Here is a 26,627-nt window from a genome sequence, read left to right on the forward strand (position 1 = left end):
CCCATGTTGCATCACCACTTCCTCATATCAGGGAGATCATATGATAGTTGTCTTTCTCTGCTTGACTTATTTCGCTAAGCATGATACGCTCTAGTTCCATCCATGTTGTCGCAAATGGCAAGATCTCATTTCTTTTGATGGCTGCATAGTATTCCATTGTGTATATAATCCTTGAGGAGAACACAGGCAGAATGACAATTCTGCAGATTTCTTAATGGAGTGAGCATTAGCCCCTCCAGTAAAGTGGGAAAGCTCCCCCTGACTACACAGCAGATGTCCAGTACAGCAACACATGAAGATGAGCTGGACCCAACCCTCGAGGTTGTAGTGAGAAGAACAAAACATTCTGACTCTATAAACATGGACTAAGTGCCAACCATGTGAACTGCCTCATGCCCTGAAACATTGCCACAGGAGGTGCTGTCAGCTGCCTTCATCTTCCCCGTTCGCTTCGTCTTCAAAAACTAAGATGCTTCAATGCTCCTTGCTCTGCTCCTCCCGAAGATACTGAAATTTTTAATTCTCCTTTCTACTCCTTACTTTTAGTACCTTACACCTACTTTCTCTCTCTGTCTTTGCAGAGAAGGCCCTCCACCTAGACAAACTCCTATTCATCCTTCAAACCCCACTTCAGGCCTCACTTTGGCTGAAAAGCTTCCTCTGATCAAGTGAGCACTCCCCAACCCCCGACAATTAACCTCTTTCTCTGCCGCCCCTGCCCTGCACATCCGCACACTTCAGCCACCCCTGCACCCCATACTGCACACAGCTGTTTACACGTCTGACTACTCTGCCAGAATGAGAATTATTCCCAGGCAGAAACCGAATCTGTCATACATACATGATAATTGTATAATGAATCAGTCTCCTCTGAGCTCACACTTCCTACTCTTACCAGTGCTTGTTAGGATCCTGAAGTACTAAACCACTCTAATCACACCAACAATCTACAGATTGAGAAACCTGGTTTCCAATTTTAAAGAGAGATTTACTTATCAAGTCTGGATCTTTATTCTTTCAGAAAGCACGTATTAACGCCCACTGTGTGGGGTAGGTACTGGAAAATGAGAAATAAGTAAGGTACAATCACTACCTTGAAGATGCGCACAGCCTGGTGGGGATAGAGACGAGGAACCAGATAATTCCAGATCAGGATGTGCACGACATCAGTGCAGTTAGGTACAAGAGGAGAGGAGAATGACCTGAGGGAGGGCCTGGAGAGCATTTGCTAGAGAAGATCAAGCTTGGGCTGGTCCTCCAGTCTGAAAAGGAGGGTGTCAGGCACGGGGGAGGGCATGCCAGGTGACAAACACAGAAGGAACAAAGAAGGAGCAAAGACAGGCAGGGAGAGAGGGAAGAAAGGAGAGGAAAGCGGCTTTCAGATTCTCACACCTCAGATCAGTAACACAAGAGACAACAAATAACCAACAAAGGACCAAAAGTTAACAGGTCAATATACCTTTTTCTTAAGTTCTTCTTGAGAAAAATGTTCCACTTGAAACCGATTGGGCTCTTCAAGGCAAATACTCAGATAAGATGTTTGATCACTATAAAATGAAAATGGTTCTTCTGCAAAAAAAAAGGGGGGGGGGTGGTGAGGGAGGAGGAGAAAAAGCATATCAGAAATAGATCCTTCCAAACCCAATGCTAGTATAATCCATATAAGGCAATTTGAATTGGGAGAAGTGGGGGTTGTGGGGGTCGCTGCGAGGGGAGTAAGTACAAATAGGGAGTTGAATGCACCACCTTTGGAGCAAAAGTAATTTTCCCTCTTTCTCTACAGGCTGATATTTCAATGTATGGTTTCATCATGGGCTGCAGGATTTCACTGTGGCCTATTCTGAATTATAATTTGCATATCAAGTGTCGTACCTAGAGACCACTCTGAGTGGCACCAGCGAATGGTGATTTCAGTTCAAATGAGGGAGTGATTCTGTTTAGGTGAGAATTCAGGAAAATTAGACGTGACCCTCAAGGGTAGTGCTCCTGGGAAATAAAAGGGCCTGATGTATTTTTTACTGGCCCCAGAGCGCTCTGTGGTCGTGAGCACAGCAAGGGCAGAAATTGGCTGCTAGATCTAAGATAAGAGAACCTCTGGTCACCTGCGCAAAGGTCTGCTTCCTCTGCGCCAAAGGTCACATCCCAACAAGGAGGGAAGGCACAGAGGAAGGGCAAGCTATCTACTGAATGACGCCTGTCTACAAACACGATCTCATTTAACAATCTGGGGATAAGAACTGATACACCTAATGTACTAGAAAGACCTACACTCCAAAGGATGATATTCTGGCTTGAACGTAAGTAAATCAACCCCTGCTCCCAGCCCGAGCCCCAGTTTCTTCATTTGTAAAATGACGTCAACACTGATGCCGGCCAGTAGGGTAATCGTCAGGACCAGAGATGAGAAGTGAAGTGCCTCGTCCTGTGCCTTGTACACAGCAGATGCTTCAGACACATCAAGCCCACCACTGCCAAATCCTTGTACCCATACATGCCGGGTACCAGACTCAAGACAGAGAGTAAGTGGATACTGGTGCAGACTTGCGGGGGCTCAGGTTCTAGCAAGGGAGAGGGCCGAGAGTTGCTGTGATGAGCACAGCAAAGCTAGAACCACGGGTCCCTCACCTTATAGCCCCCCTAAGGAATCCACTTGTGGTGGTCACGACAAAGATAAGAGCAAAGTCTCACACGAACAGCAACCTCGGTGCCATGCATCTATGTGGCCCAGACTCTTCAGCGGGTGCCCCGCTAGGCAAACGGACACGACACACTGAGCCCTTCCACGAAGGCCAAAGCTGGACACACACAGACCCACAGGGACAACATTAACATGGTCACCACAAAAAAGAGGAATCCAGATGAAATCCTGGGGGCTCCTCCTCCCCTATTGGAGTTTTGGGACTTTCTTAAAGTTCAGCCAAGGCCTTCCACATGGGAAAACCAGAAGGAAACACATACAAGAGAGCACACACCTTCCCGCCTCCGAATTTCACTGATCTGCTCCTCCAGGGTCCTTTGCAAATTCCGATAGGCGAGTACGTCCTGCTCTAGCTGCTTCCGCAAAGCAAAAATGCTGTTTAACTCACTCTGCAGGCTGTTGATACTTGGTAAAGAAAGACACCAGAAAAAATTTTTACTTAAATTCCAGTTAGTTAACATGCAGGGTAATATCAGTTTCAGGTGTAGAAGAAATTTAGTGATTCAACACATCTGTATGTTACCCAAAGACACCAGCCATTTTCAAACAGACCTATTTGTGCTTTAAAATACAAAAGCCAGCCAGCCTCCCCTCGACTGTTAGGTCATCGGTGGGTTTTTTTCCGATTATAAAAAGTAAATACATCCTTTTGGGAAGTTTGAAATACAAGAGCATAAGAAACTACCATGATCCCACTACCAATTAACATGGGGCAGGCTGCATGTCTTTTTTTAAGGCTTTATTTATTTTTAAGTAAACTCTCTACCCAAAGTGAGACTTGAACTCACAACCCCAAGATCAAGAGTCACACACTCTACTGACTGAGCCAGACAGGCACCCTCAGACTGCATTTCCTCCCGATCTTTTTCCCTGAGTATTTTTACAAGGTGAAAATACTTGACGCATGATACTGAATTTTGTGTTCCTCATGTATTTCCATATATTTTTGGAAATTATTTGCAAGCTTCATTTTCAATGACTATGTAATATTAATCAGGTGAATTTCTCACCGTTCAGTCGAACTGATCCTCTTATTAGCGGACATTTGGGTCATTTCCAGGTTTTTGCTACAGGTATAAACAGGGAGAGATAATGTCATTCCCCAGACTATTTCTCTGTTTGGAGTAATGCCTTGCAAGGGCTTGGGTGTAGAAGGGGAGGCTCTCCAGAGCCTCAGTGTCACCTGGCGCCCAGGCTTCAAATGAGAGAAGGGAGAAGAGCAACTATGTCACTCCTGAAAGACATGGAAGTGGGGATGAAACTGAGGGGCAGGAAGGAAGCGGAAAAAGAGAAGAAGGAGGGAGCTGATAATAGGAGGGAAGAAAGGACTGATTCAGGGGCCAACAGAACTCGGCTTTCATAGGTCAGCCCCACTCACAAATGCATTGTGGGATAGATTTTTATTTGAGATGGGGAGTGCCAAGTCACATCTGGGTCAGTGTGACACGGTGTGACCTGAACAGAGAGCCTGCGTGAGACCAGCAACCCAGAATTCAGAAGAGGCCACGAAAATGCACACCTCCCAGAATCTCCAGAAATCCTGGGGTGCTATTCAACAGAACTTTCTGGAAGTTAGAAGTGTTCTGTATATGCACGATAGGGTAGCCACTAGCTAAGAGTGTGCCTACTGAGCTGCTGAAATGCGGCTAACCATTGAGGAACTGGATGGATAATTTTTCTTAGTTCCAATGTTGATAGTCCATCCCCTGGCTAGTGGCTACTGATCTGGGTGGCACAGACCCACCAAATGGGCTCTGGCTTCTGCCTACTGTGGCACATGGCCGGGATCTGAACTGAGTGCACCCAGCTCTCAGAGGAACAGAGACCCCAGCCAACATATGTTATGCAGAGACCCTCTGCATAACATAAATGATGTTTCACTGAATATCTCCGTGCCTAAAGCCTTTCACATCCAGGTTCATTTCTTAAGCCCGATTCCCAGCAGTGCAATTACTGGGTCAAAGTATATGAACATTTTTCAAGACTAGCAAAACACATTAACAAATCAGAAAGCCTCCTTTCTTAAGTCCTGAAAAATACATCACTCCCTGTCCAGTGTCTGACCTATGGTTCCCTAAGAAGGTCCATCAACACCTTGAGACTATCTGCAAAAATGTAATATGTGGATCTTCCAAAGGAGAGGGCCCAGGAGCTTTCATCAGATTTTTCAAAAGGGGTCCAGAGCCTCAAAATGGCTAGGAGCTACTGCTCCAAATGTCTGTGCTACAAACTCAAGCCCCACTCCCTTTCAGAGATTTCTTCCAGCTCCATCCATCGAACCGCACATACAACCAACATATATAGGAAAGAAAATAAACCATTATGTCTAATCGTCTATGCTCGCCGCTTTGACGATGGTTCATGGTGAAGCGGTCTTCTTGCGAAGGAAGGGGCCCTACCAGCAGCTTGTACCTAGTTCCATTTCAAGACAATCATAATGATCAATTTGTAAGGCTGATGGAAAAACCTCACAGAGGTGTCACAGCACTCGCTTGGATGCAGTTGTGCTGCAGAGACACTTAAGCAGGGGAAAAAAGGAGATTGTTTTAGCGAAGCTGCTGCGATTAGGGCTGAGCAACACTGACTGCTCCCTCCCTCTTCCATTTTCTGACAGGGTGAAAAGTACACAGCTGCTGCTCCCGTGTCTGTCATTTATGTTCCCTAACTCCGGGGCCTTTTCAAGGTGTGAGGAGCTGGTGGAACAAAAGGTGTTCCACCTAGAAAGAAACAAAAGCCCTGTGCATTCCTCCTTCTGCAGGGGGGCGGGAGGAGGCACGGCAGGGCACGGCAGGGCACGGCATGGCACGCCACCGCTAACTCGCTCTGTGACCCCGGGCAAGTCGGTTAAACTGCCTGAGTCCTGGCCGCCTTCCTCATCTGTGGAATGGGGACAATTCCTTCCCTTCAGGACTGTTTGAAGGATTAACTCTCAGCTCTGTTGAGAGTTACATGGGAAAGAGTTCAGCACAAAGCCAAACACACAGACACGTTATTTCCCTCCGTCCACACATCCGAGCGCCTCCCAAGTGAAAGAGGATGTTTGTAAGCCGAGCTTTCTGATTCTCCTGAGTTATAGTGGTGATTCCCATCTGGGGACAATTTAACCTCCCGAGAGAGATGTGGCACTATCTGGAGACACTGCTGGCCGTCACGCTGGGGCAGAGGAGGGCGCTTCTGGAACGCAGTAGTAAAAGTTGAGGTGCTGTAAAGCATCCCACGAGGCACAGGACCCAGAGAAGCTGTGGGGATTTGGCCCGTCCCCCCACCCCCACCCCCACCCCAGCTTCCCAGCTTCACTCGCCCCTTCCCGAGCAGTAATGCCAAGCAGCTAAGGCTTCTGGAAAACGCTCATTTTTAGAGAGTGATGCCTACTCCCAGAATTTTACCAGCATGCTTCCATTTTCTCTAAACTCTCTTCAGATCAAAAAAATAAATAAATAAAAATAAAAAAATAAACTCTCTTCAGATCAACAAATCTGAAAACAATCTATCTCAGAAGACTGGACGCAGGTTTGGCGTGGGGTGGGGGGGGGGGTCTCTCACCCACTCAGCACCTCCCACGTGCCCACTCCACCCAGCCGCGGCGACAGGCGCTGGGAAACGGAGCCGCTGAGGAGATGGGGTTCCGCCCTGAGGGGCACGTGGCTCTGATGAGGGGGCAGGCCGGTTACAGACAAGCACCCAAAGGGTGGCGGGGGCAGCCGTGAGGGCAGACAAACAGCAACAACAGCCTCCTCACAAGTGCAGTCCTCCAGAGGAATTCTCGAGGGGCCTCTGGGAGAGGGTGTGGGGGCCCAAGCGAAGGCAGAGGCAGGAAGGCACGTGGCCTGTAACAGTGAAAACCGTTCCAGCCAGAGTGAAAGGCTTCAGAAAAGGAGCAGTGAGAGGGGATATTTTAACTTTTTATTTTAGAAATTTTTAAACATACACAAATGAAAAAGAGCTCATAGAAGAGCCCCTCCCCATTTATTCACACCCAGCCCTGCCCACTAGGCAGCCATGGCTGCTCCTGTTCCAACAGTATCCCCCCCCCACTTCCTCTGTTCCTGTATGGTTTTGAAATGAACCCCAGTACCCTTTCACCTGTAACTACCCTTGTGTGTAGAGAGAAGATCGTAGTGTGAGAAATCACTGAGGCCCAGAGGGCCCACCTGCCTAGGCGAGCACAACCACTCGCCTACAGGAGACTCTCATCACCACACCACCCTGGCGCCAGATCATCTCAGCAATCCTGTAAGACACAAGTCACTCCAGGACACAGAAACTTGTTGGAATCCCTGAGTGTGGCCACTCACCACCGGTGTCACTTTGGACAAGTCACCTCACCTCTCTCAGTGTTCATGGCCTTATGGACCACGGGGATAACAATATTACCTCACAGAACAGCTCTAAGGACTGTATGAGATCATACACATGGAAGCACTTTCTAAATCTATGGTAAGGAGAAGGGAGTTGGGGTAAATTGGAAGGGGAGGTGAATCATGAGAGACTATGGACTCTGAAAAATAATCTGAGGGGTTTGAAGTTGCGGGGGGTGGGGTGGGAGGTCGGGGTACCAGGTGGTGGGTATTAGAGAGGGCACGGATTACATGGAGCACTGGGTGTGGTGAAAAAATAATGAATACTGTTATGCTGAAAATAAATTAATTAATTAAAAAAATTAAAAGTACAATAAAAACGAGTATTATTATTATTATTATTATTATGTTATTTTTATCCTACATTCATTAGGATAAAAAAAATCAAACAATCCAAAAATCAGACAATTTTATTTATTTATTTATGTATTTATTTATTTGAGAGAGAAAGAGAGAGAGTGCCTGGGGGGAGAGGCAGAGGAAGAGGGAGAGAAAATCTCAAACAGACACTGCACTGAGTGCAGAGCCTGGCATGGGGCTCGATCTCATGACTCTGAGATCGTGACCTGAGCCAAAACCAAGAGCCAGATGTTCAACCAAATGAGCCGCGCAGGTGCCTCAAAACCAGATAATCCTTGATATAAAATAGGGTTATGTGATTTAAGTAAGGCAACCACCATCCAAGCACTTTAAGCTCCCTAAATCAACGGGGAGGGCTTTGCTGCCTCAGACACCAACACTGTTTGTTCAAAATACGAGTGTCTGCGTATGTATATGATGTCCAAACAGTAACCTTACCTGTCTGGATCCTGCAGAGACTTCACCAGATGAGTATAGATGTCCTGCTCCTTCTTCAAGACCTGAATCAGCTCTTCAGAGTCTAATTGCTGCTTTTCCTGGAAATGACAATGGGTATCTGACATGAAGGGAAGAATTTCAAAAGAGTACATCCTGACATTATGCAAACATATGTGGGTAGTTTACAAATCCAGACGGAGGTGATCCCCAGTGCCAGGCCCTGGCTCAGGTCACAGTCAGAGAGCACCACCTGCAGGAGAAGTGGAGGAATGACTGTCACCGTGTCCCTCGGAACAAAGCCAGGAGGTGTGCTTCCAACACTGAACAGCAGCTCTGAAAGGAGCATCGTTGCTGCCCGGCACAGCCCTCATGGAACTGCCACCCCTCAGGGCTGCTGGTCTTCGTTTTCTCGTCACTAACAACAGTGCCTTTCCACATCTGCTCTTGCTCCAAAGATGAGAAGTGCATCTACCCAAACCTGGTATCAGGGACAAGAGACTTACACTGAAGTAGAAAAGGCCAAGTGAGCTGCACTCTAAAGGTATCCCGAACGGAATGATGACAAAGGGATCTGAGACGGGTCTCTGCTGCTTACCAAGCATGTGACCTTAGAGACTAGCGAAAACCAGTGGGGGAAAGTCTGAACAGAGTATCGGGATATCTACATAGACCCAACACACCTCAAACTACTTATTAATGACAGGAAAAAAAAAGGACCCGTAGAGTCAAGACACCTAGAGGACACCACCTTCCTAAAGCTATCAAAGAAAGTCACCGTGGCCAGCAATGAGGCAAATCGAAATCATGTACCAGCAGACAGGACACAATGAGAGGACATGCCTGCCAAAGACACGGACCTGAACCCAACCGACGAGGCAACATCAGACAAAACCCAACGGAAGGACAATCTATGATGACTGACTCAGACACTTCAGAAGTAGGAAGCGCATGAAAGTCAAGGAAAGACGGAGAAACTATTCCAGACTGAAGACTAAAGAATCAAGATAGAGCAACATGTGATCCTGAATTGGGTCCTCAGGCTATGAGGGGCTTGGTGGGACAAGCGGTGGGACAAGTGGTGGAACAGCAGCGAGTCTGAGGATCAGGAGTCGTGGAGAGTCTGCTTACACCCACTCCTGACGGCCGTGCCGGGCTGAGCAGGACAGTGTCCCTGCTCCCAGGAAGTACACACTAAAGTATTCAGCGGTGACAGGGCTCCACGTGGGCGACATACTCTCGGATGCCTCGGGAAAAGTAAGATCCTTGATTCCTGAAACAAGCCTGCAAGTGTGAAATTATTTCAGAATAAGATAAGAACGTGAAAATAAATACTTAGCGTGCAGAATATCTAGCATGGTGTCCTGCGTGGACTGGACGCTCCCTGAACGCTGGGGGGGGGGGGTCCCTCCATGCCCGGGGGTCGCACACGGAGGGCAGCCCCCGTCCTTCCTGCTGACCCAGGCTTCCTCCTAAAGCCAACACAGCACCTAGGACAGGGGCTTGTAACCCCACAGAAACTGCGGGAATACTGCTCCTGCCACGAACCACAGCAGCATCCACATTTTCCTGTGACTCGGCCATCAAAAGAAATAGCTAGTCTGTGTGTGTCCCAGGCACCTCGAGTATCCTGAAGTACTTGCTCTCATCACTACTTCATAACCACGGCGGTACCACACTCGCCCCACAACCTTGTCATCGAGCACGTTAACAGAGAAGCGCCACTTCCAAAGCGTCTTTCTAAATACTCTGATGACCGAATTTCAACGCAGTTGGTTTCCTTTATAATGCTATGCATATATTTTACGCATTTAAATCCTCTTCCAGCGAAGAGATCCCTGGCTTCAGCAGACTGCGGTGGGGATGCAGAGGGCAAAAAAGGTCATGAGCCCCTGACCTGCAGGGATGCGGCTCAGCTTCTCGCCCCAAGCAAAACCAGGCAGAGGCACCACCTGCTAAGGGGAGGGGTTGCAAATGCGAAACCACCATTCTGCTCATGATAAGTCAGCTACCCAGACTGCTAGAAATGTCAGGCCCTTTTGTAAATCGTGCCACATGTCACTGGCACAAGGAGCTCCCATCTGCTAGTGTGCACAGTGACAGTGTCATGTGGGATTCTCCCGGCTCCCACCTGTACACACCATGTGTGTCGACAGAGGGTCCCAGGGAAGAGCCCAGGCAAGAATCTAACAGGCTAACCAGACAACGTCAGCCACCATGCTCAGTGCTCCCTGTGCTTTTTCTCACTGAGTCCTCAAAACAACCCAATGAGCTTAGGTGCTACCCCTCCCCTCCCCACAAATCCCCAGATTTGTGCTCAGGTATGTCACTTCAAAGCCAGTGATGAGGGGACTGTGGCACAGAGGGCCATCAGCAGGCCCAAGGTCGGGGGGAGAGGTAGGGTGTGGGCCCAGGCAGCCAGACTCTGAGGCCCGTGCTCTTCAGTTCACCCATCAATGCTGCACACTGGACGCAGAGCACTGGGACACTTGACAGGGTCACACGGTCATTGTCAGCCATGTAAAAGGCAGCCGAAAATGACAGAGAAAATAAAAACCCACTGCTTCTTGAGAACTGACCATGAAGGGCAGTGATGGTTAAGAGTGTGTGACCCAGGGGCGCCTGGGTGGCTCAGTGGGTTAAAGCCTCTGCCTTCGGCTCAGGTCATGATCCCAGGCTCCTGGGATCAAGCCCTGCATCGGGCTCTCTGCTCAGCAGGAGCCTGCTTCCCCCTCTCTCTCTGCCTGCCTCTCTGCCTGTTTGTGATCTCTCTCTCTGTGTGCCAAATATATAAATTTTAAAAACTTAAAAAAAAAAAAAGAGTATGTGACCCTACTAACTGTGTGACCTTGAGCGAGTTCCTCAACCTCTCTGTTTCAGTATCCGAACCTACAGATGAAGGTAATGACTCTACATAGCTCAGAGGGTTGTGACGGAGATTTAATGACTTAATCTACGCGAAGTTCTCACAGTGATGCCTGGCACAAAGTCAATACTTGGTAAGTGTCAGCCATACTTCTATTCCTATGTCCTGGGACTTTGCTGGGCACTTTACACATATCATCTCTAAATGAAACCAGGGAGGTGTGTGAAGCTTCCCATTTTTCAGATGAAAAGATTGATTCTCTGAGAAAAGAATATTTGTTTGAGTCCATCCAGCTAATAAGTGGCAGTCAGATTTGTGCTCAGGTATGTCACTTCAAAGCCAGTCAGGAAGGGCTAGGAAAAGAACAGGTAAATACGGACTTCTGTTGCATGGAGTAGACTCCAGACGTGGAATGCAGGTGCCCAGTGAAACAATCCTGACTCTGGCCCCTGTGTCTTAACTGGACGGCGGTGAACCAGGCCGCAGAGGACACCCTGCAAGGTCAGGGCCAGGATGTCTGGCTCAACTCCCCTCTACAGCTCCTCCAAACCCTCTCTCCTGAGCCCCCAGCCTCCCCCCACCAGCTGACCCACACCTGCCCTTCCCTTCTCCCTGTTCTTCTCAGTGGAACGAAGGAAGCCTCTGTCTGCGTTCCCGGGGTGGGGGGGTCAGGGAGGGGGGGCTCCTCCCTCTGCAGAGACCGTCATTCACCCCTCGCCACTGACACACTCCCAGCACCCTACAGGGTCTGCTTACGCCAAATTCTCACCAGCAGGCCTTCCTTGACTGAGAAAAATGCCCTCTTCTGGTCCCCAGGGTACTCTGTTCACTTTCACTCCAGAGCCAGTGTACCAACCACCTGGTGACAGGCCCAAGGGCCCCGTGTCGGCGGCCGTGTCCCCGGCCAGGCACAGTACCTGGTGCAGACCAAATGCTGCCCCAGATACTTGCTGACCTGATGATTAAGTAGGTAAGAGGAAAACACAGGGACCAACGTGAATCTTAAGAGCAGAGATTCCTGTGGATATTTTACATAATGGAAGTCAGAGTGAGTCAACGTCTTCCTAGAAGCAAATAGCTCACCCATGTTAAATAAATGAACTCTACAGAGCCATTTGGGTCCCATTTCATCAATCACCTATTCCCCTGCGTTGAATCATGCCCCATTAGAATGAAGTCATTTGGCTCCCTCAGCAGAGCTGACAAACCGGCAGATCTCCTCGGCGTAGAGGCAGTGGGGCCAGGCTGCCCCGAGGGGAGAGACAAGAAGCACCTGCTCAGCAGGAACAAGTCACCGCACACCCATTCCTGCTCCTCCAAACAAGAAACAACCCAGACAGGGGCCTCTCATCCCAAAGACCATGACAACCACACACCTACCGGTGTCTGACTCTGTGGTTTATTCCCCATGGCCCTTGGTGTGACCACCTAGCTCACCACTTCCCTGTGTCATCTGAAAACAGTCCCTAAAACATGGGGGCAAGACCCTGGAAGAGGACTCGCTCAGTGAGCCAGGCCCCTGGACCCATGCCAAACCAGGATGATTCTGTCTTCAGATTCAGAGATTTCAACTGAGAAACCAGAAGTCCGGGACACTGGGTGTGTGTCACATCAAACTCAGCCCTAGAGTCTGAGGCTTCTGGTGTCCACAGGGCCGCCACAGTCTCACCCTGTCCAAGACACGGCTATTCAGCTCTCGCTGGGCACCTGGGAAAGCCCCCGGCGTACCAGCAGTAAGTACTCCCTTCCAGCACTGTTGCTGTGACCACACGACTCAATGTTGGATCCTATAGCTTACACCCAGAGAGCCTTAACTAGTGACTAATGCATTTGGTTATTTCCAGTCCTATCGGGACATAAGCATGGAAGTCCCCCATCTACAGATCAGGAAGGTGAGTTTCAGACAGATTAAGTGACCTGCCCAAGGTCACAGAACTGGAAAGAAGAACTGACGTTCCAACACCAAATCCAGAGCAGTCCCTGCTCTGCCGGGCTTCCTCAATGACTTGAAGGAAACACATGTAAGGCGCAGACCACAATCTGAAGGGGCAGCAGATATGTAAAGAGAAAGCTTAATGGCTCCCCTCTTGGTAAGCAGGGCAATTTAGCGGCCTAGTAGATGGATGGTGTCTGCTTTGGTAGGTATGTCACAGCTCAGCAACAAAGACATTTATTTTAATACTCAGGAAACTCAGCACTGATGTCCCAACCATCTCAATAGCCAGGCTATAAATCTCTGGCCACAGCACAAGTTAAATACAGTCAGTGTGCTTTCCTCCCCGTTCTTCAATTCCCTGATCACCCAGCATTAATTCTCAGGATCACACAGTGATTAGAGGCAAAAGAGACTGCCCCGAGTCCACGGAGACCTCATCACAGCCTCAAGTTCTTTGTAGAAATGGGCAGAGGATAAACCCTAAATCAACACAAAGTGGCCAAAGGCACCGCAGAAGAAATCCACGTTTTCTAGAGAGAAAGAAGTACAGCACACCTTTCCTGGGGAGGAGAAAACCATAGGCTGTAACAGTCAGGACTGTGTAGACGTGGGCACCAAGAAATTTATAATTCCAAAACGATCATTTATATTCTTTATCCACAATTTGCAATTAGTCTTGCAGAACAGAATTAAAGCCTTTGCTGAAGTACTTGGGCATTCTGCACAGTAATTTAAACATCACCAGGATCCAAGTGTAACTGAAAATGATATGACTTTTTACATGTGGTTCTGTGAAGTGCAGACAGCGCCCAGTGCAAGAAACCAAAAAAGTTGTAGCTGATCAAACTAGTGAGATGAAACTGTAAAACACTCAGCCTGTTCAATAAATCTATAAACATCTCATTCAACATTTAGACACATTTTCTATGACTGAAACGGGATTCAAAATAGCAAAGTTTGATGAAATGCACTCAAATCAGTGAAGATCTGTCCATCTAAAACACCGTGATGGGCTGCTACCTTGTTTCAAAACACTGAACTGTGCCTTATTACAGGTTTTTTTTCAAAGATCTTATTTAGGGGCACCTGGGTGGCTCAGTGGGTTAAAGCCTCTACCTTTGGCTCAGGTCATGATCCCAGGGTCCTGGGATCGAGCCCCACATCGGGCTCTCTGCTCTGCAGGGAACCTGGTTCCTCCTCTCTCTCTGCCTGCCTCTCTACTTGCTTGTGATCCCTGTCTGTCAAATAAATAAATAAAGTCTTAAAAAAAAAAAAGATCTTATTTAGTTATGAAAGAGTGTGTGAGCAGGGGGAGGGGCAGATCAGGAGGGAGAGGAAGAGGATCTCAAGCGGACTCAGCACTGAGCGTGGAGCCCCATGTGGCCTCAATCTCATGACCCTGAGATCATGACCTGAGCCAAAACCAAGAGTCGGATGCCTAACCAACTGAGCCACCCAGGTGCCCCCAGGTTAGAGTGCTTCCTAATAGCCGATTAAACTTGGCCAAAATCGAGTAACTATATGCAAGATTGACTCACAAAATATTAGCCCTCTGAGATTTAGTTATTGGACGTGCCTGACATTCCCCAAGTGGTGACAGAGCCCAGAGAAATATCCTGGCCTCCAGACTTCTGGCCCAGCCCAGGAGTTCCACTACTCCATGCTGACACTTTCATTCAAGAGAAACGGCAAAATGCAAGTCCGCGAATGGTCAGAGTTAAGAAAAAGCCCCCACTTGCAGCCACTGATGCCCCCCAGAGCAAGGCTGATGCTGAGCTGACCCACAGCCCAATAGCTACTACCAACGACCCAACCAGCCCATTGGCCCCAGCCCCTTCCCCAGAACCCCTCAGGGACCTCAGGGACCTCTCCAAGAGCCAGTATAGAGCATTGGTCTCTGCACGAGAGCAGGGACTCCAGCCCCACTGCCTGAGCCTGTTCTGATGCCTGTGCTGCACCGGTTGTTAATTATTTTGAAAATCACCCTTCACAAAACCACAAGTCTGATCAGAGCCATTCATCAAAGAACTAATTTGCGTAAGAGAGTTCTCTGTCTTCGGAATGTATGGACTTAATTAAAGCCAGGTTTAAAAAAACAAAACTTGGCCTACGATGAGCTCCTTTCCTTTCCCATATCTGGCTGCTGAGTTGCATTACATGCAAGCTGGGGCGGGGGCGTGGATTCAGAACACTCTGTATGCGTCTCTCGCAAACCAATCTAATTAATCATTCATTCATTCACTCAACAAACACTTACGTCCTACGCCAAGGACTGGGCTAGGCATTGGGATTTAGACATGAATCCTGGTTCCTTAATCTAAAGTGCCCAACCCTGGTGTGTAGGGGCTCCGGTGAGGGCAGCAGGAAGGCGGATCCTGTAACATCAACGCAAGGATGGGCATGCAAAGTGCCGTGTACCAGGGAGGAAGAGATGTCGCTGCCAAGCAGCCTCAGGGAAGGGGACAGCAGCGGGGCACTTTCGGGGATGTTCAGGAGTCACCCAGTAAACAAGAAAAGCCATTCCAGGCAGATGGAACAGCATATGCAAAGGCACAGGGAAAGGTGCAGACACAGCATTTTCAGAAACATGCAAGAAGTCAGCTGTCATTAGAGATGATGCAGAGCGACCTGAGGCCACACCAGGAAGGGCTTGCTGGCTCAGTTTCTGTGTGTATTCGAACAGGAAAACTTTCTTAATGTAGAAATGACATACAAAGAGATTACACAGTTGAGAGGTAAACCCTGGGACAGCAAATACGGGGCTCATCTCTAACTAAGCTGTGACTTACCAGTTTCCTGTGTGGTACAAACACCAGCACTCAGCCCAAGGGTACTCATCTCTAAGGCAGACAGTCTAAGAACCCTCCTCCGACCTCTTATGAGTTCAATCACTGGCAGGAAGGCACCGCTCTAGGTAACGAGGAGTTACCACACGCGTGTCAGGAAGCACATGAACTCACCTGCACACATTCAAGTCCAGCCAAGCTTACCTCTGAGAAGATGCGGCTGCTGCCTAGTGACTGCTGCGAGCACTTTTCGGAGAAGCCCTCCATCCTGACCCCAAGCTCCCCTCCGGTCTGTGAAGGATAAGTCTGCTGTACTGCTTCCAAACCTTTTCCACTGAATTTCTAAGGAAACAAAACAAATCACAAGAAAGTTTTCAACAAGAGAAAAAATTTTAACAGACTGTCCAAAACTCTTTAAGGAAAAACATTTTATTTTTTCTTCACATTTTTTTCCTCAAAAAAAATTTCCATCATCCCCAAATACTAGGCAATTTCAAAATTAATGCAAGTGCCTTTGTTATTTGCCACCAGGGGAAAAGCAGCCCGCAGCCATGGCATTGGCAGGGGTGGCAGCAGTCATTACAAAGTGCCCTTTTCCTCACCCCTCAGATGGCCGCCCGGTAGGTATGGAGGACCAAGCCCAGGCCCTGGCCTCACAGGATGGGGTTCCCATCCTGTCCCCCTTGGCCAAGGTGTGGCCTCTGGGTCTATTTCCTATCCTAGGAGGTTACTGAGGTGATTAGAGAAACTGTACATCGCAACCCAACAAAACCCAGTCTTTCTCAAAATATCACATATTTGACAAAACTTAAACCATCTATTATCTACGAGGAGATCTGACTTCTAGGAAGAAAGGCTGTGACTGTTCTTTCGGGGTCTGGTCGCATGTGAAAGGGTCCTTCGTATTGATGCACATCACTGACCCCTTCAGAAGGTCTGGCATTCGACAACATGACAAGACTAGAGACCGTCTCTCTAGTCTTTTGGCCAAGTTCAAGCATAGAACCTATTCCTAACTATTTAAAACCTAGTAACTCCTTAACGAGGTCTCTGTCCACTTTAGGTCAAAAATTAAGGGCAAGAACCACATCTTATTTCTAAGTACCTATCAGAATTACTTCAGCATGTCAAACGTTTATGAGAAATTAGATGAGCACAAACACAAAAGAAACAGAGGCAACTTCTTACAAAAACCTGTTAAACTATAAACAGTAAAAACAAATCAAATGACCAACACGGACTTTCGAGAATTGCCATCATACAGCTGTGCTTGACTCACACTTTGCATTTTCCTTTTCTAGAAGTCCAAATATACGTGCACACTGTTTAACAACAGTCGGCACGGCTTATTTGGAAAACTGGGCCCCCCTCCCCACCTCACACTTCTCACCTCCGGGTCCCACTCCCAGAAAAAAACAACTTCCAACTCCTCAGGCTCTTCTACTATTTGCATTACATTACTACTCTCACCTGATTGACTTCTTGTTTTTTTTTTTAAGTAGTCTCCACACTCTGGAGCCCAGCACAAGGCTTGAACTCACGACCCTGAGATCATGCCCTGAGCCAAGATCAAGAGTCAGGCACTCAACTAACAGAGCTACCCAGGCGTCCCACTAACTTCTTAAGATTTATCTCTTGGCTCCTACCATAGGAGTTTCAGGACTTAGTTCTTATAACGTCTGCCCCACCCCCAGAAATCATCCTCATAGTTACAACACAATTTCGGTTCCATCAACAGTCCGCATTCGCACTGTTAGGACCACACAAACACTGGGCACAACTCACCCATCTAGCCTTCTGAGATTACATTTCCTTCCGGATTTGTTTCTTTGCTTTCCTTGGAATCAGTAACAACTGCTTTACTGTATTTATTCATTTAGTTCATAAAACTAAATTAGGTACTTAAGGTAGACTTATCTCTAAACTCTCTTAAGAGAATTTTCTTTTTTTAAAGATTTTATTTATTTATTTGACAGACGGAGATCACAAGTAGGCAGAGAGGCAGGCAGAGAAAGAGGAGGAAGCAGACTCCCCGCTGAGCAGAGAGCCCAATGCGGGGCTCAATCCCAGGACCCCGAGATCATGACCTGAGCCGAAAGCAGAGGCTTTAATCCACTGAGACACCCAGGTACCCCTTAAGAGAATTTTAAAATGCCTTTAGATGGGGCCAGACACATCAGGTCAATGATGGGTTCCATTTCCACTTCTTGGAGAAATCCCAGCTGAGGCCCTGTCTCAAGAGCTCAAATACAAGCTCTCTGCATCCTGGGCCTTCAGGTCACCACATCCCAAGAGAATCCCCTACTTGTTGGATCCCACGTCTCTCTCCTTTTGGGCTTCTTCCTCATTTGTATGGGATCACTGTCCAGGTGTTCCCTGCATGGGCTCCCCAGGAGGCAGAGGGTTTTGGGCACTGAATGTCGGGGAACCGCTTTATTTGCCCTCACTCTTGCTGCTGGCTCAGCTGAGTATGTAATGCTGGGCTGGACACCATTCTTCCTCAGCAATCTGGAAGCCCTGCTCTCCTGCCTTCTGGCCTCCAGTATCGCTGCTGAGAGTTCGGTATCATTCCAGCTCTGGGCCCTTCACATCTCACCTCGGAACCTTTCAGATCCTCTCTTCATCCTCACGTGCTATGATTTCACAAGGGCATGGGCATCTCACCACTATTTGTGCTAGAAGGAGAGGGACCCTTTCAATGCACAGGTGCCTGTCCCTTCACTCTGCAAGCTCTCCCATTGCTTTGAGGATTCCCTTCCCTCTGCTTTGCGTGCCCATCTCTCAGGACCTCTGGTCGATCACATACTGGAACTTCTGAATCAGGCCTTTCCCTCTCATTTCCTCACCTCTCTGTTTCTCTGTTGGATTCTATTTTCTAGAAGATTCACTCAACTTTATCTTCCAGTATTTCTAACTCTCCTATTAAACTCATTATATCTGTAATCATACTTCCGATTTCCAATAGCTCGTTCTTCTTTTCCAAGTACCTTTTTTATCCGATCCTGATCTTAGTTCTTATCTAAAGATTACACTATTGAGGTCTTTTAAAGCTGTCTGGTTGCTTCACAACCTAAGCCTCCTTCTATTTCCATGGCCTCTACATAGCCTTGTTCTGTCTGGCTGGCTTTCCTCTTACACACTTTCCCCCTGTTTGGGGCTCAGGCCCCCCATCTACCTTTAAAGGGAAGAGTGCTCAGAAGCTCTGAGTGTGGGAAGAACACACCGACGGCAGGCTCCCTGGCAGAGGACCAGGTGGGGACAGACTCGTTCTGTTGGAAGATACCCATCTGTCTTTTCTCCCCTCAGAGGACTCTCAATGTTGAGGATGCACATTTCCACGCCCGTTTTCATTCAAGAGACCCACTCCTGCCTTTAGGTGCATCTGGTGACCCACTTCCCCCATCCCCGGTTTATTAAGGTCACCAGTGAGGAAACCGCATGCTCCCTCCCCCCATCTCCTGCTAGTGAAGAGAAAGGTCACCTAACTGCCCAGCGTTCCCACCAAATCTCCCGATTACACAGGGACCAGGTCCCTCTACTGCCTGCTGAGCTGCTCTGGGCTCTGTAGGGTACACCAGCTTGCTTCTTGTTGGCTTTTCACCCCAAAGGCATGGAGCAGAGTGCTCTTAGTCCTGTGGGCCTGTATCTTTCACCCCTCCACTGTCTCTTTAACAAGGTTCCAGGAGGAAACAGAGCTCAACACGGGTGTTGAACACCCGTGTTGAACCCACCACGGTCACCTGCCAGCCTGCACTAAATCAGAACTTCGCTACACAATCAGACAGGAAGGGTATTCCCAGACCAAATGGGGACAGTTAGAGGAAAAGCACAGAGGGGTGAGAGGGCCTGGCACACCACGGAGCAGCAGACACTCACACCAGAAGTACCGTTGTGAAGCGAGCTGGCCACTAAGGCGGAATAGGCCAGGGCCTCCATCGGGCTCTGCTGTGGACCGTCTCATGACCCAGAACAAGGTCCTTTCCTTCTTGCTGGTGGCTGATGCCCACAGCACATAAAGGAAGCTCTGATGTTCTGACATAAAGCAATGAAGACTATCGTCATTGTTGCCAGCCTTATTTTTATACAAACGTTTCTGCAAAAGAGTTTTTAAAGAAAGAAGCCTGTGGGGGCACTTGGGTGGCTCAGTGGGTTGGGCCTCTGCCTTCAGCTCAGGTCATGATCTCAGGGTTTGGGATCGAGCCCCACATCGGGCTCTCTGCTCGGCAGGGAGCCTGCTTCCTCCTCTCTCTCTGCCTGCCTCTCTGCCTACTTGTGATCTCTGAATATCAAATAAATAAATAAAAATCTTTTTTAAAAAATATTAAAAAAAAAAAAAGAAAAGAAAACAGCCTGTGCCAAGTCAACAGATTGAAATACAAAAGAAAAAGAAGTTATGGTACCTGAAGCAACAAGTCCTTTGGATCGATGCTTCCTGTTAGACTTCTGATCATTTGTTCTTGACTGTGCAATTTCTTATTACTTTCACTCAAAAGACTCTTGTAACGATTCTCCACGGCTTTCTCTCTTTCATTCACTTCATCGCGTAGTTTCTCAACTTCATTTCTAAGGTCCTACCCGAAGAAAAAGAAAAAATAGAACTTACTTGATAAGCACTTCAAGATGATCATCTCTCCTGCTTACCGCTATACGAGAGCAAGCTAACACGTGCATTCAACAATGTGCACTTCCTTCTCTTTTAAAGTCTGATGAAAACCAGCTTTAAGAAGCAGCCGAAATCTGGAAAAAGCTTTATGCACAGATATTTAGCACAACATTGTTTGCAATACTGAAAAAAAAAAAGAAAGAAAGAAAGAAACTAAATATCCAATGACAGGGAATTAATTACTTTTTTTAAAAATAAGGAATTAACTATAAAGAATATGGCATTTGAGGGCACCTGGGTGGCTCAGTGGGTTAAAGACTCTGCCTTCAGCTCAGGTCATGATCTCAGGGTCCTGGGATCAAGCCCCGCATTGGGCTCTCTGCTCAGCGGGGAGCCTGCTTCCCCCTCTCTCTCTGTCTGCTTCTCTGCCTACTTATGATCTCTGACTGTCAAATAAATAAAATCTTAAAAAAAATATATGACATTTAAAGAAGTGCACAATTATGGCACTGGCTGGCTCAGTTGGTTAAGCATCTGACTCTAGAAACTCCGCTTCAGCTCAGGTTTCAGCTGAGATTACGATCTCAGGGTCCCAGGATCGAGCTCCGTGTTGGGCTTGGCCCTCACCTGAGAACCAGCTCGTCCCTCTCCCTCTGCTCCTTCCCCAACCCCGCACTGCACACTTTCGCTCTCAAATAAATAAAATCTTTTTTTTTTTAATGCACAATTGTGAGGAAAACAAACACTACACAATATGATGCCGATTGTCTCCTAAATGTTTATACAAAATATCGTTGAGGCTATGAGGAAACACATCAAAAAGAGTAACAGTATACCTAAATAGAGGGGCTGTGGGGACTTTCAATTGATTTTTTTTCTTAATTTTTCTGAGTTTCTAAAATCTCTAAATCAGTCTATATTAATTTCACAATCAGAAAAAAAAAAGATCTTAAATAATGACATTTACAATTAACATGGAAAATGCTTGTGTTATAATGTCAAGGGGAGGAACACAAAACCAACAGTGAACAGTGTGATTTGAGCCACCTCAGGATCTATGCTATTTGTAATGCCGAAATATTCATAACAGCAAAAGCTGGAAACCGCCCAAATATTCACCATAGAGGAATAAACTAAGGTACATTCTCACAACGGAGCACTCTGAAGCGATCAAGAGAAAGGAATGAGGGCTCTATAAACACAAAGCCTGAACGTAATCTTCAGAATATACTGCTCAGGTGGGGGGTCAGGAAGACCCTAATAGGGAAAAAAAGTATGGATAACATACTGTCATGTATTTAACTATAAAATAAAGGAAATGGTTGTTTACAGGGAAATAAAAAAGAGAACAAGGCAGAAGGAGGGAGAATTCATTTTACAAAGGTAACGTTGAAGCAAACCCAAGGATAACTACTTGAAAAGTAAAATAAAAATCTCCTACAACTAGAAGCGGAGCAAAAAAAAATAAACCTAATTGTGTATCAGGTTGATTGGTTAACCAAAGAGAGAGGAATTATTTCAGTAACTAAAAGCAGAGTAATTTAGGGCACCCGGTTGGCTCAGTCGGTTAAGCATCTGCCTTTGGGTCAGGTCACAATCCCGGAGCCCTGGGATCGAGCGCCGCACTGGGCTCCCTGCTCAGTAGGGAGTCTTCTTGTCCCTCTCCCTTGATTTGCTCCCTCTGCTCTCATTGAAGTAAATAAATAAAATCTTAAAAAAAAAGAAGAGTAATTTGTGTACCCCTAGGGGGCTATTTCTCTAAGGACAAAAGGGACTACTGCAGAAAATCTTACGCTATTTTAGTGATCATATTGGAAGAAATAATATTTGCATTATTATTCTGAAACTGTGTGCATGTATATATATTTATTAAATAAGTCATTATTAACGTGATAACCAAGATTACAAACCTAAGAGAATACCAAAACAAATACAAAGTTAAAACCTGTCCCTGTAAATATGAACTGGAAATATCAATATGAACTTTTATTTTCTGTTATTTCCTTTCTCTCACCAAGAAAGCCTAAAATCAGCATCCTCCCCAGTATCCAGACTATAGTCTCTAAATACCATTTCCCACCAAAAAGAACCAGAATGATCAAAACACAGTCCCTAAAACAACATTATCAGCGTCACCTGGGAATGGCAAATATGACAGATAACCAAACAGCGCTCAGTAAGTATCTGTTGGACAGATGGAGAGAGAGATGGGAGTGCTCCCATTTTATGAAGGCCGAAACAGGCTCAGATAAAGTAACTTACCCACCATCACAGTCACTAAGGGGCAGCACCTGCCTGATTCCAACTCTGACTGTGAGCCTCTCAGCTCACTTCTGCACCACGGCCACGGTTTAGATTTCTTTCAAAATGATCCACATCCTCCTAGAATCATCTGACACATGCTTTTAGAAAACTCCCTCTGAAAACTGGGTAACAGGGACCACAAAATCTTGTATGAAGCCATTTAGGTACATCTTTAAAGCCCAATAAATCTGCCCACCATCCTGGAAAGATCATCCTAAGAAGATCAAGTCTACTTTTTCTTTCTTTCTTTTTTTTTTTTTTTTTTTTTCTTTAAGAGAGGGGGTAGGGGCAGAGAGAGAATCTTAGCAGGCTCCACACTCAGTGTAGAGCCTGACTCAGGGCTCCACTTCACGACTTTGAGAACATGACCTAAACTGGCCCTGGTCATGTGTACTTTTTAAGCTTAAAATATTTCTGTATTGGGACGCCTGGGTGGCTCAGTTGGTTAAACAGCTGCCTTCGGCTCAGGTCATGGTCCCGGCGTCCTGGGATCGAGTCCCACATCGGGCTCTTTGCTCAGCGGGGAGCCTGCTTCTCCCTCTGCCTCTGCCTGCCTCTCTGTCTGCCTGTGCTTGCTCTCCCCCTCTCTCTCTCTCTAATAAATAAATAAAATCTTTAAAAAAAAATATTTCTGTATTATGCTAAGAAAAAAATATGCACCATTCACGTGCACAGTAATTACTGGTCCACTTACATCATTTCCAGAATTCAGTACTCCCTTCTGCACAGACACCTATAGGACCCATTACTCTGCGGTCTGGTTCAAGTTCTAGCATATATGCGTGTGTACAACAGTAACTTCCTCCATTCTCCCACCTCATTTGCTTATACAATTTTAGTTCAGGTACGTAAATTAAGAACTTGCATGTTTTTGTTTTGTTTTGTTTTTTTTTAAAGATTTTATTTATTTGTCAGAGAGAGAGAGGGAGAGAGAGCGAGCACAGGCAGACAGAATGGCAGTCAGAGGCAGAGGGAGAAGCAGGCTCCCTGCCAAGCAAGGAGCCCGATGTGGGACTCGATCCCAGGACACTGGGATCATGACCTGAGCTGAAGGCAGCTGCTTAACCAACTGAGCTACCCAGGCGTCCCAAGAACTTGCATGTTTTAAGTGATAAAGGTGACTAATGTGCTACATTTCTCCCACGTATCTCCCAAACTAAGACACTTGACCTGTTCCAAAGTCCCACAGAGCACATGTAGCTGGGTCATTCCTCAAGATTAGGGGTTCTTAATCTGAGGTCCACCGAATGGGTCCCCGGGAGCCTATGCAAATTTGTGCGTGCGTATATTTTTGGTGGTAGCGGGCCCTCGGCACAAGTCAGGTCACTAAAGATGACAAAGTACTTCTCCTGTTATACGCATTCCTGACAGAAACTACTATTTACCAACACAAGCCAAGCCACACATGTGTCAAGGCACTTTTACAGAAAGCACCTCTAACCCTAATGATGGCACACATGGTAAATATTAGGAGCCCTATATTTGCAGAAAGGAAACCAAGGGTCACAGCGGCTGAGAGATGTTTACAAAGCCTTACGCCTAAGTTCTAGTACTGAAATCCAAGCCCAAGTCACTTAGACCCCAAATTCTGCATTCTCTCCACCCAACTGCACCACTGTTAAGAAAAACCAGTCTGCGACATGGACTGCCATTGGTCACTAATTCCAGTGCCCTGAGATAAAGTTCCAGTAACTCAAGGACTCAGGACTGATGGAATATCCAGCCTGAGACGGAGGCCCTCCTGCTAATGAACCGGGCAGGACCAAGGATCTCAGACCTCACATGAAGGGCAGTCAGAAAAGGCCTGAGGTAAGAGGACCACGGCAGGGAGGGGGAGCCGTGTGCTGAGGCGGCCTTGAGGAGGAGCAGCTGCCATGGCAACACGAAGGCAGCACAGGGCTCCTAGCTCGGCCCCAGTGCGCTTATAACCAGTGTTTAGGGGAGGCATGGAGACCGCATGTCTTGCCTAAGCAAAACAATCAGAACTGAAAATTGATAATCTTGGGTGGTTTCCCCAAACCTCTTTCAATATTCCTAGGCTGTGAAGACAGGGAGAACTAGCCCTGAATCCGGGTTCTACTGCTGACTAGCTGTGTGACCACAGACAGATAACCTAAATCCTTACCATTGCTTCCTTTTCAGCAAATGGGGTTAATAATACCGGCTCCTAAGGTCCTGGGAGGGTTAAACGAGAGAATGCAGGATGGGTGCCTGGCACGAAAGCAGGTGTGTGGGAAATGATCTTCCGTCATCCCCCGCCCCTGCACCCCGCGCCTCCCCACACGCATATCCTCCAGGCTGCCTCTACTCCAGGCTTCTTCCTGTGGCCACAGCATCAGCACATCACCAGCCAGCCAGCCACCGGAAGCACCCCTCCCCTCCCTCTCACACACTCCTGCCCATCCCACAGGTAACTCAGGCCTGCAGGCGGAGCCAAGCCTCCACACAGAGCTCACGCGAGATGCAGGCAAGTATTTGGTGCTTCTATGTGCACACGAGTGCCCAGATCCTGCCCTACCAACTACCCCTCTCCCCTACCCTACCCTCAGAGTTCTCAAAGGAGTGGAATCCATCAGTATGGTAAAAACCATCTCGGACCGGGAATCAAAGTACAAGTCGGTGAAAACTGCATACCCAAAGCAGGGCTTTCCGATAAACTGGGGGTTGCTTTTGGTTTTGCTTTTTGAAGGAGGAGGGTATATGCATCTTAAGGAAGCCACCTGCCCAACAAGGGCCAGGCATGCTTAGGTCTGGGGCAAGAAAGCCAGAGAATCTGGAACTTGGGTCTTGTCTTCAGGTACTGTAACCACGCGTCGGCAAGGCTGGCCCGGTGAGCACCCTGGACTCTGATCACCCGGACAGTCACCCCTCCTCCCTTGAGGAGGTATTAAAGAAGACGACAGACAGAATCTGAAGTACTGGGGAGGAAAGTGAACCCCGTGCACGCTCAGCCCTTCCCTCCCTCCGTCCCACTGCCCCGCCTTCAGAAATCAGCTCGCAGCTGATCATCAGCAACAGCCCCGTAACTGGTCTCCCTATGTCTGTCTTCACCCACCAAATCACACATATTCCCCCCTGACATTTACATCTCTACCCAGAACCCTGCAGGGACCCCATGCTAACTGCAGAGGAAGACACCCTCCTTAATAAACCTCTTTCCAGGCTCTCCACGCACTGTGGGCTCCAGCCTAAAGCCTCCCTCACCTGACCGCCCAGTCTTCTCCATCCTGGGAAAAAAAAAAAAAGTACAATTGTGCCCGATTCTGCCTGGAGAGAGCATGCTTACCTTGCAAGGCCCAATCCAAGTACCACCTCTTCCACAAAGCACCCCCCTGACTAATCTGGCCCACAGCAACCATCCTCCCAAAACAGCACCTTTTTCTGCAAAGCTCTAGAGCATTTAGGAAAGGGCCAGCCCTTTACACCCATGCCCTCCCGCAGCGCTCACGGCAACCCTGCAAAGCAGACGATGCTCTCATTCCACCCGTGTTACCGATCAGAAAACAGAGGTTCAAAATACTAAAGCAACTGAACCAAACCAAAAGGTGCTGGAATCAGGACTTGAAGTCTGGTCTATTCATGTTCTTTTCACTAAACCAGTGGTTTTTTAAACTGAGTTCAAGAAGCCTAAGGCTGGCTGGCTATCGGTATCATCTAACTACATGTTCCTGGGCCTTCCTCCAAAACCTGACTCAGTTGGCTTGGGGGAAAGAATGGTAATGTGTATTTAATTGTAAGGCAAGGAGCCACCATCCTAAGGAAACTGCCAAGTCCCTTGGGTGTATCTGTTTGACTTGCTTCTGAACAAAGGGACAGGTAAAAGTTTGAAAACCCCTCTCTGGTACCAGACCCCACCCTGCTTTCAGGCAAGCGCGCCACAGCAGGATCTGTGTGTGGTGACATCAACTGAGTGGCATCGCTTTCTACCTAATGGGCAATTTTCCTTTAAGATTCGCAGGTGCACTCGGGACCAACATGGAGCCGAGTGTTGCCTTTGCATACCAGGGCATTCTCAGGGGAGGATGACAGAAAAAAAAATGGATTATTTTAAAAATAAAATATCCCTGTAATCTTAGAATCACATTAGAAATGAAAAGCCAGGCCATCTTACTTCCTTCTGCAGTCAGCTGGTTTGTTTTATCTCTGGACAGATGGAGAACGAGAAGGTTCTCATCCATCAAATTTCCACCTTCTCAGGTTTCGCGGTGAGAAAGCTTGTCAAAGTGCTCAGTGGTTCCCTTTAAATACACAAAGGAAACTTCTCCAAAATCTTAATGAGGA

At 47.5% G+C, this 26,627-nt stretch overlaps 1 protein-coding gene across 7 annotated transcripts in view; it reads right to left on the bottom strand.

Moving 5' to 3' along the window:
- CDK5RAP2 (CDK5 regulatory subunit associated protein 2) overlaps positions 1-26,627 on the bottom strand; it is a 175,095-nt gene that overhangs the window by 74,763 nt on the left and 73,705 nt on the right. For all 7 annotated transcript variants that reach the window (XM_045082319.1, XM_004775639.3, XM_013047364.2 and 4 more), the window contains 5 exons: positions 19,840-20,010; positions 15,644-15,781; positions 7,855-7,952; positions 2,973-3,103; positions 1,460-1,569 (listed from right to left, as the gene is read on the bottom strand). In XM_045082319.1, the coding sequence (XP_044938254.1) occupies positions 1,460-1,569; positions 2,973-3,103; positions 7,855-7,952; positions 15,644-15,781; positions 19,840-20,010 (648 nt within the window). The remainder of the gene's footprint in view (positions 1-1,459; positions 1,570-2,972; positions 3,104-7,854; positions 7,953-15,643; positions 15,782-19,839; positions 20,011-26,627) is intronic.

The sequence above is a fragment of the Mustela putorius genome, unplaced genomic scaffold (assembly GCF_011764305.1).
Source record: "Mustela putorius furo isolate JIRA1106 unplaced genomic scaffold, ASM1176430v1.1 tig00000596_pilon_pilon_pilon, whole genome shotgun sequence".
Classification (NCBI taxonomy): domain Eukaryota; kingdom Metazoa; phylum Chordata; class Mammalia; order Carnivora; family Mustelidae; genus Mustela; species Mustela putorius.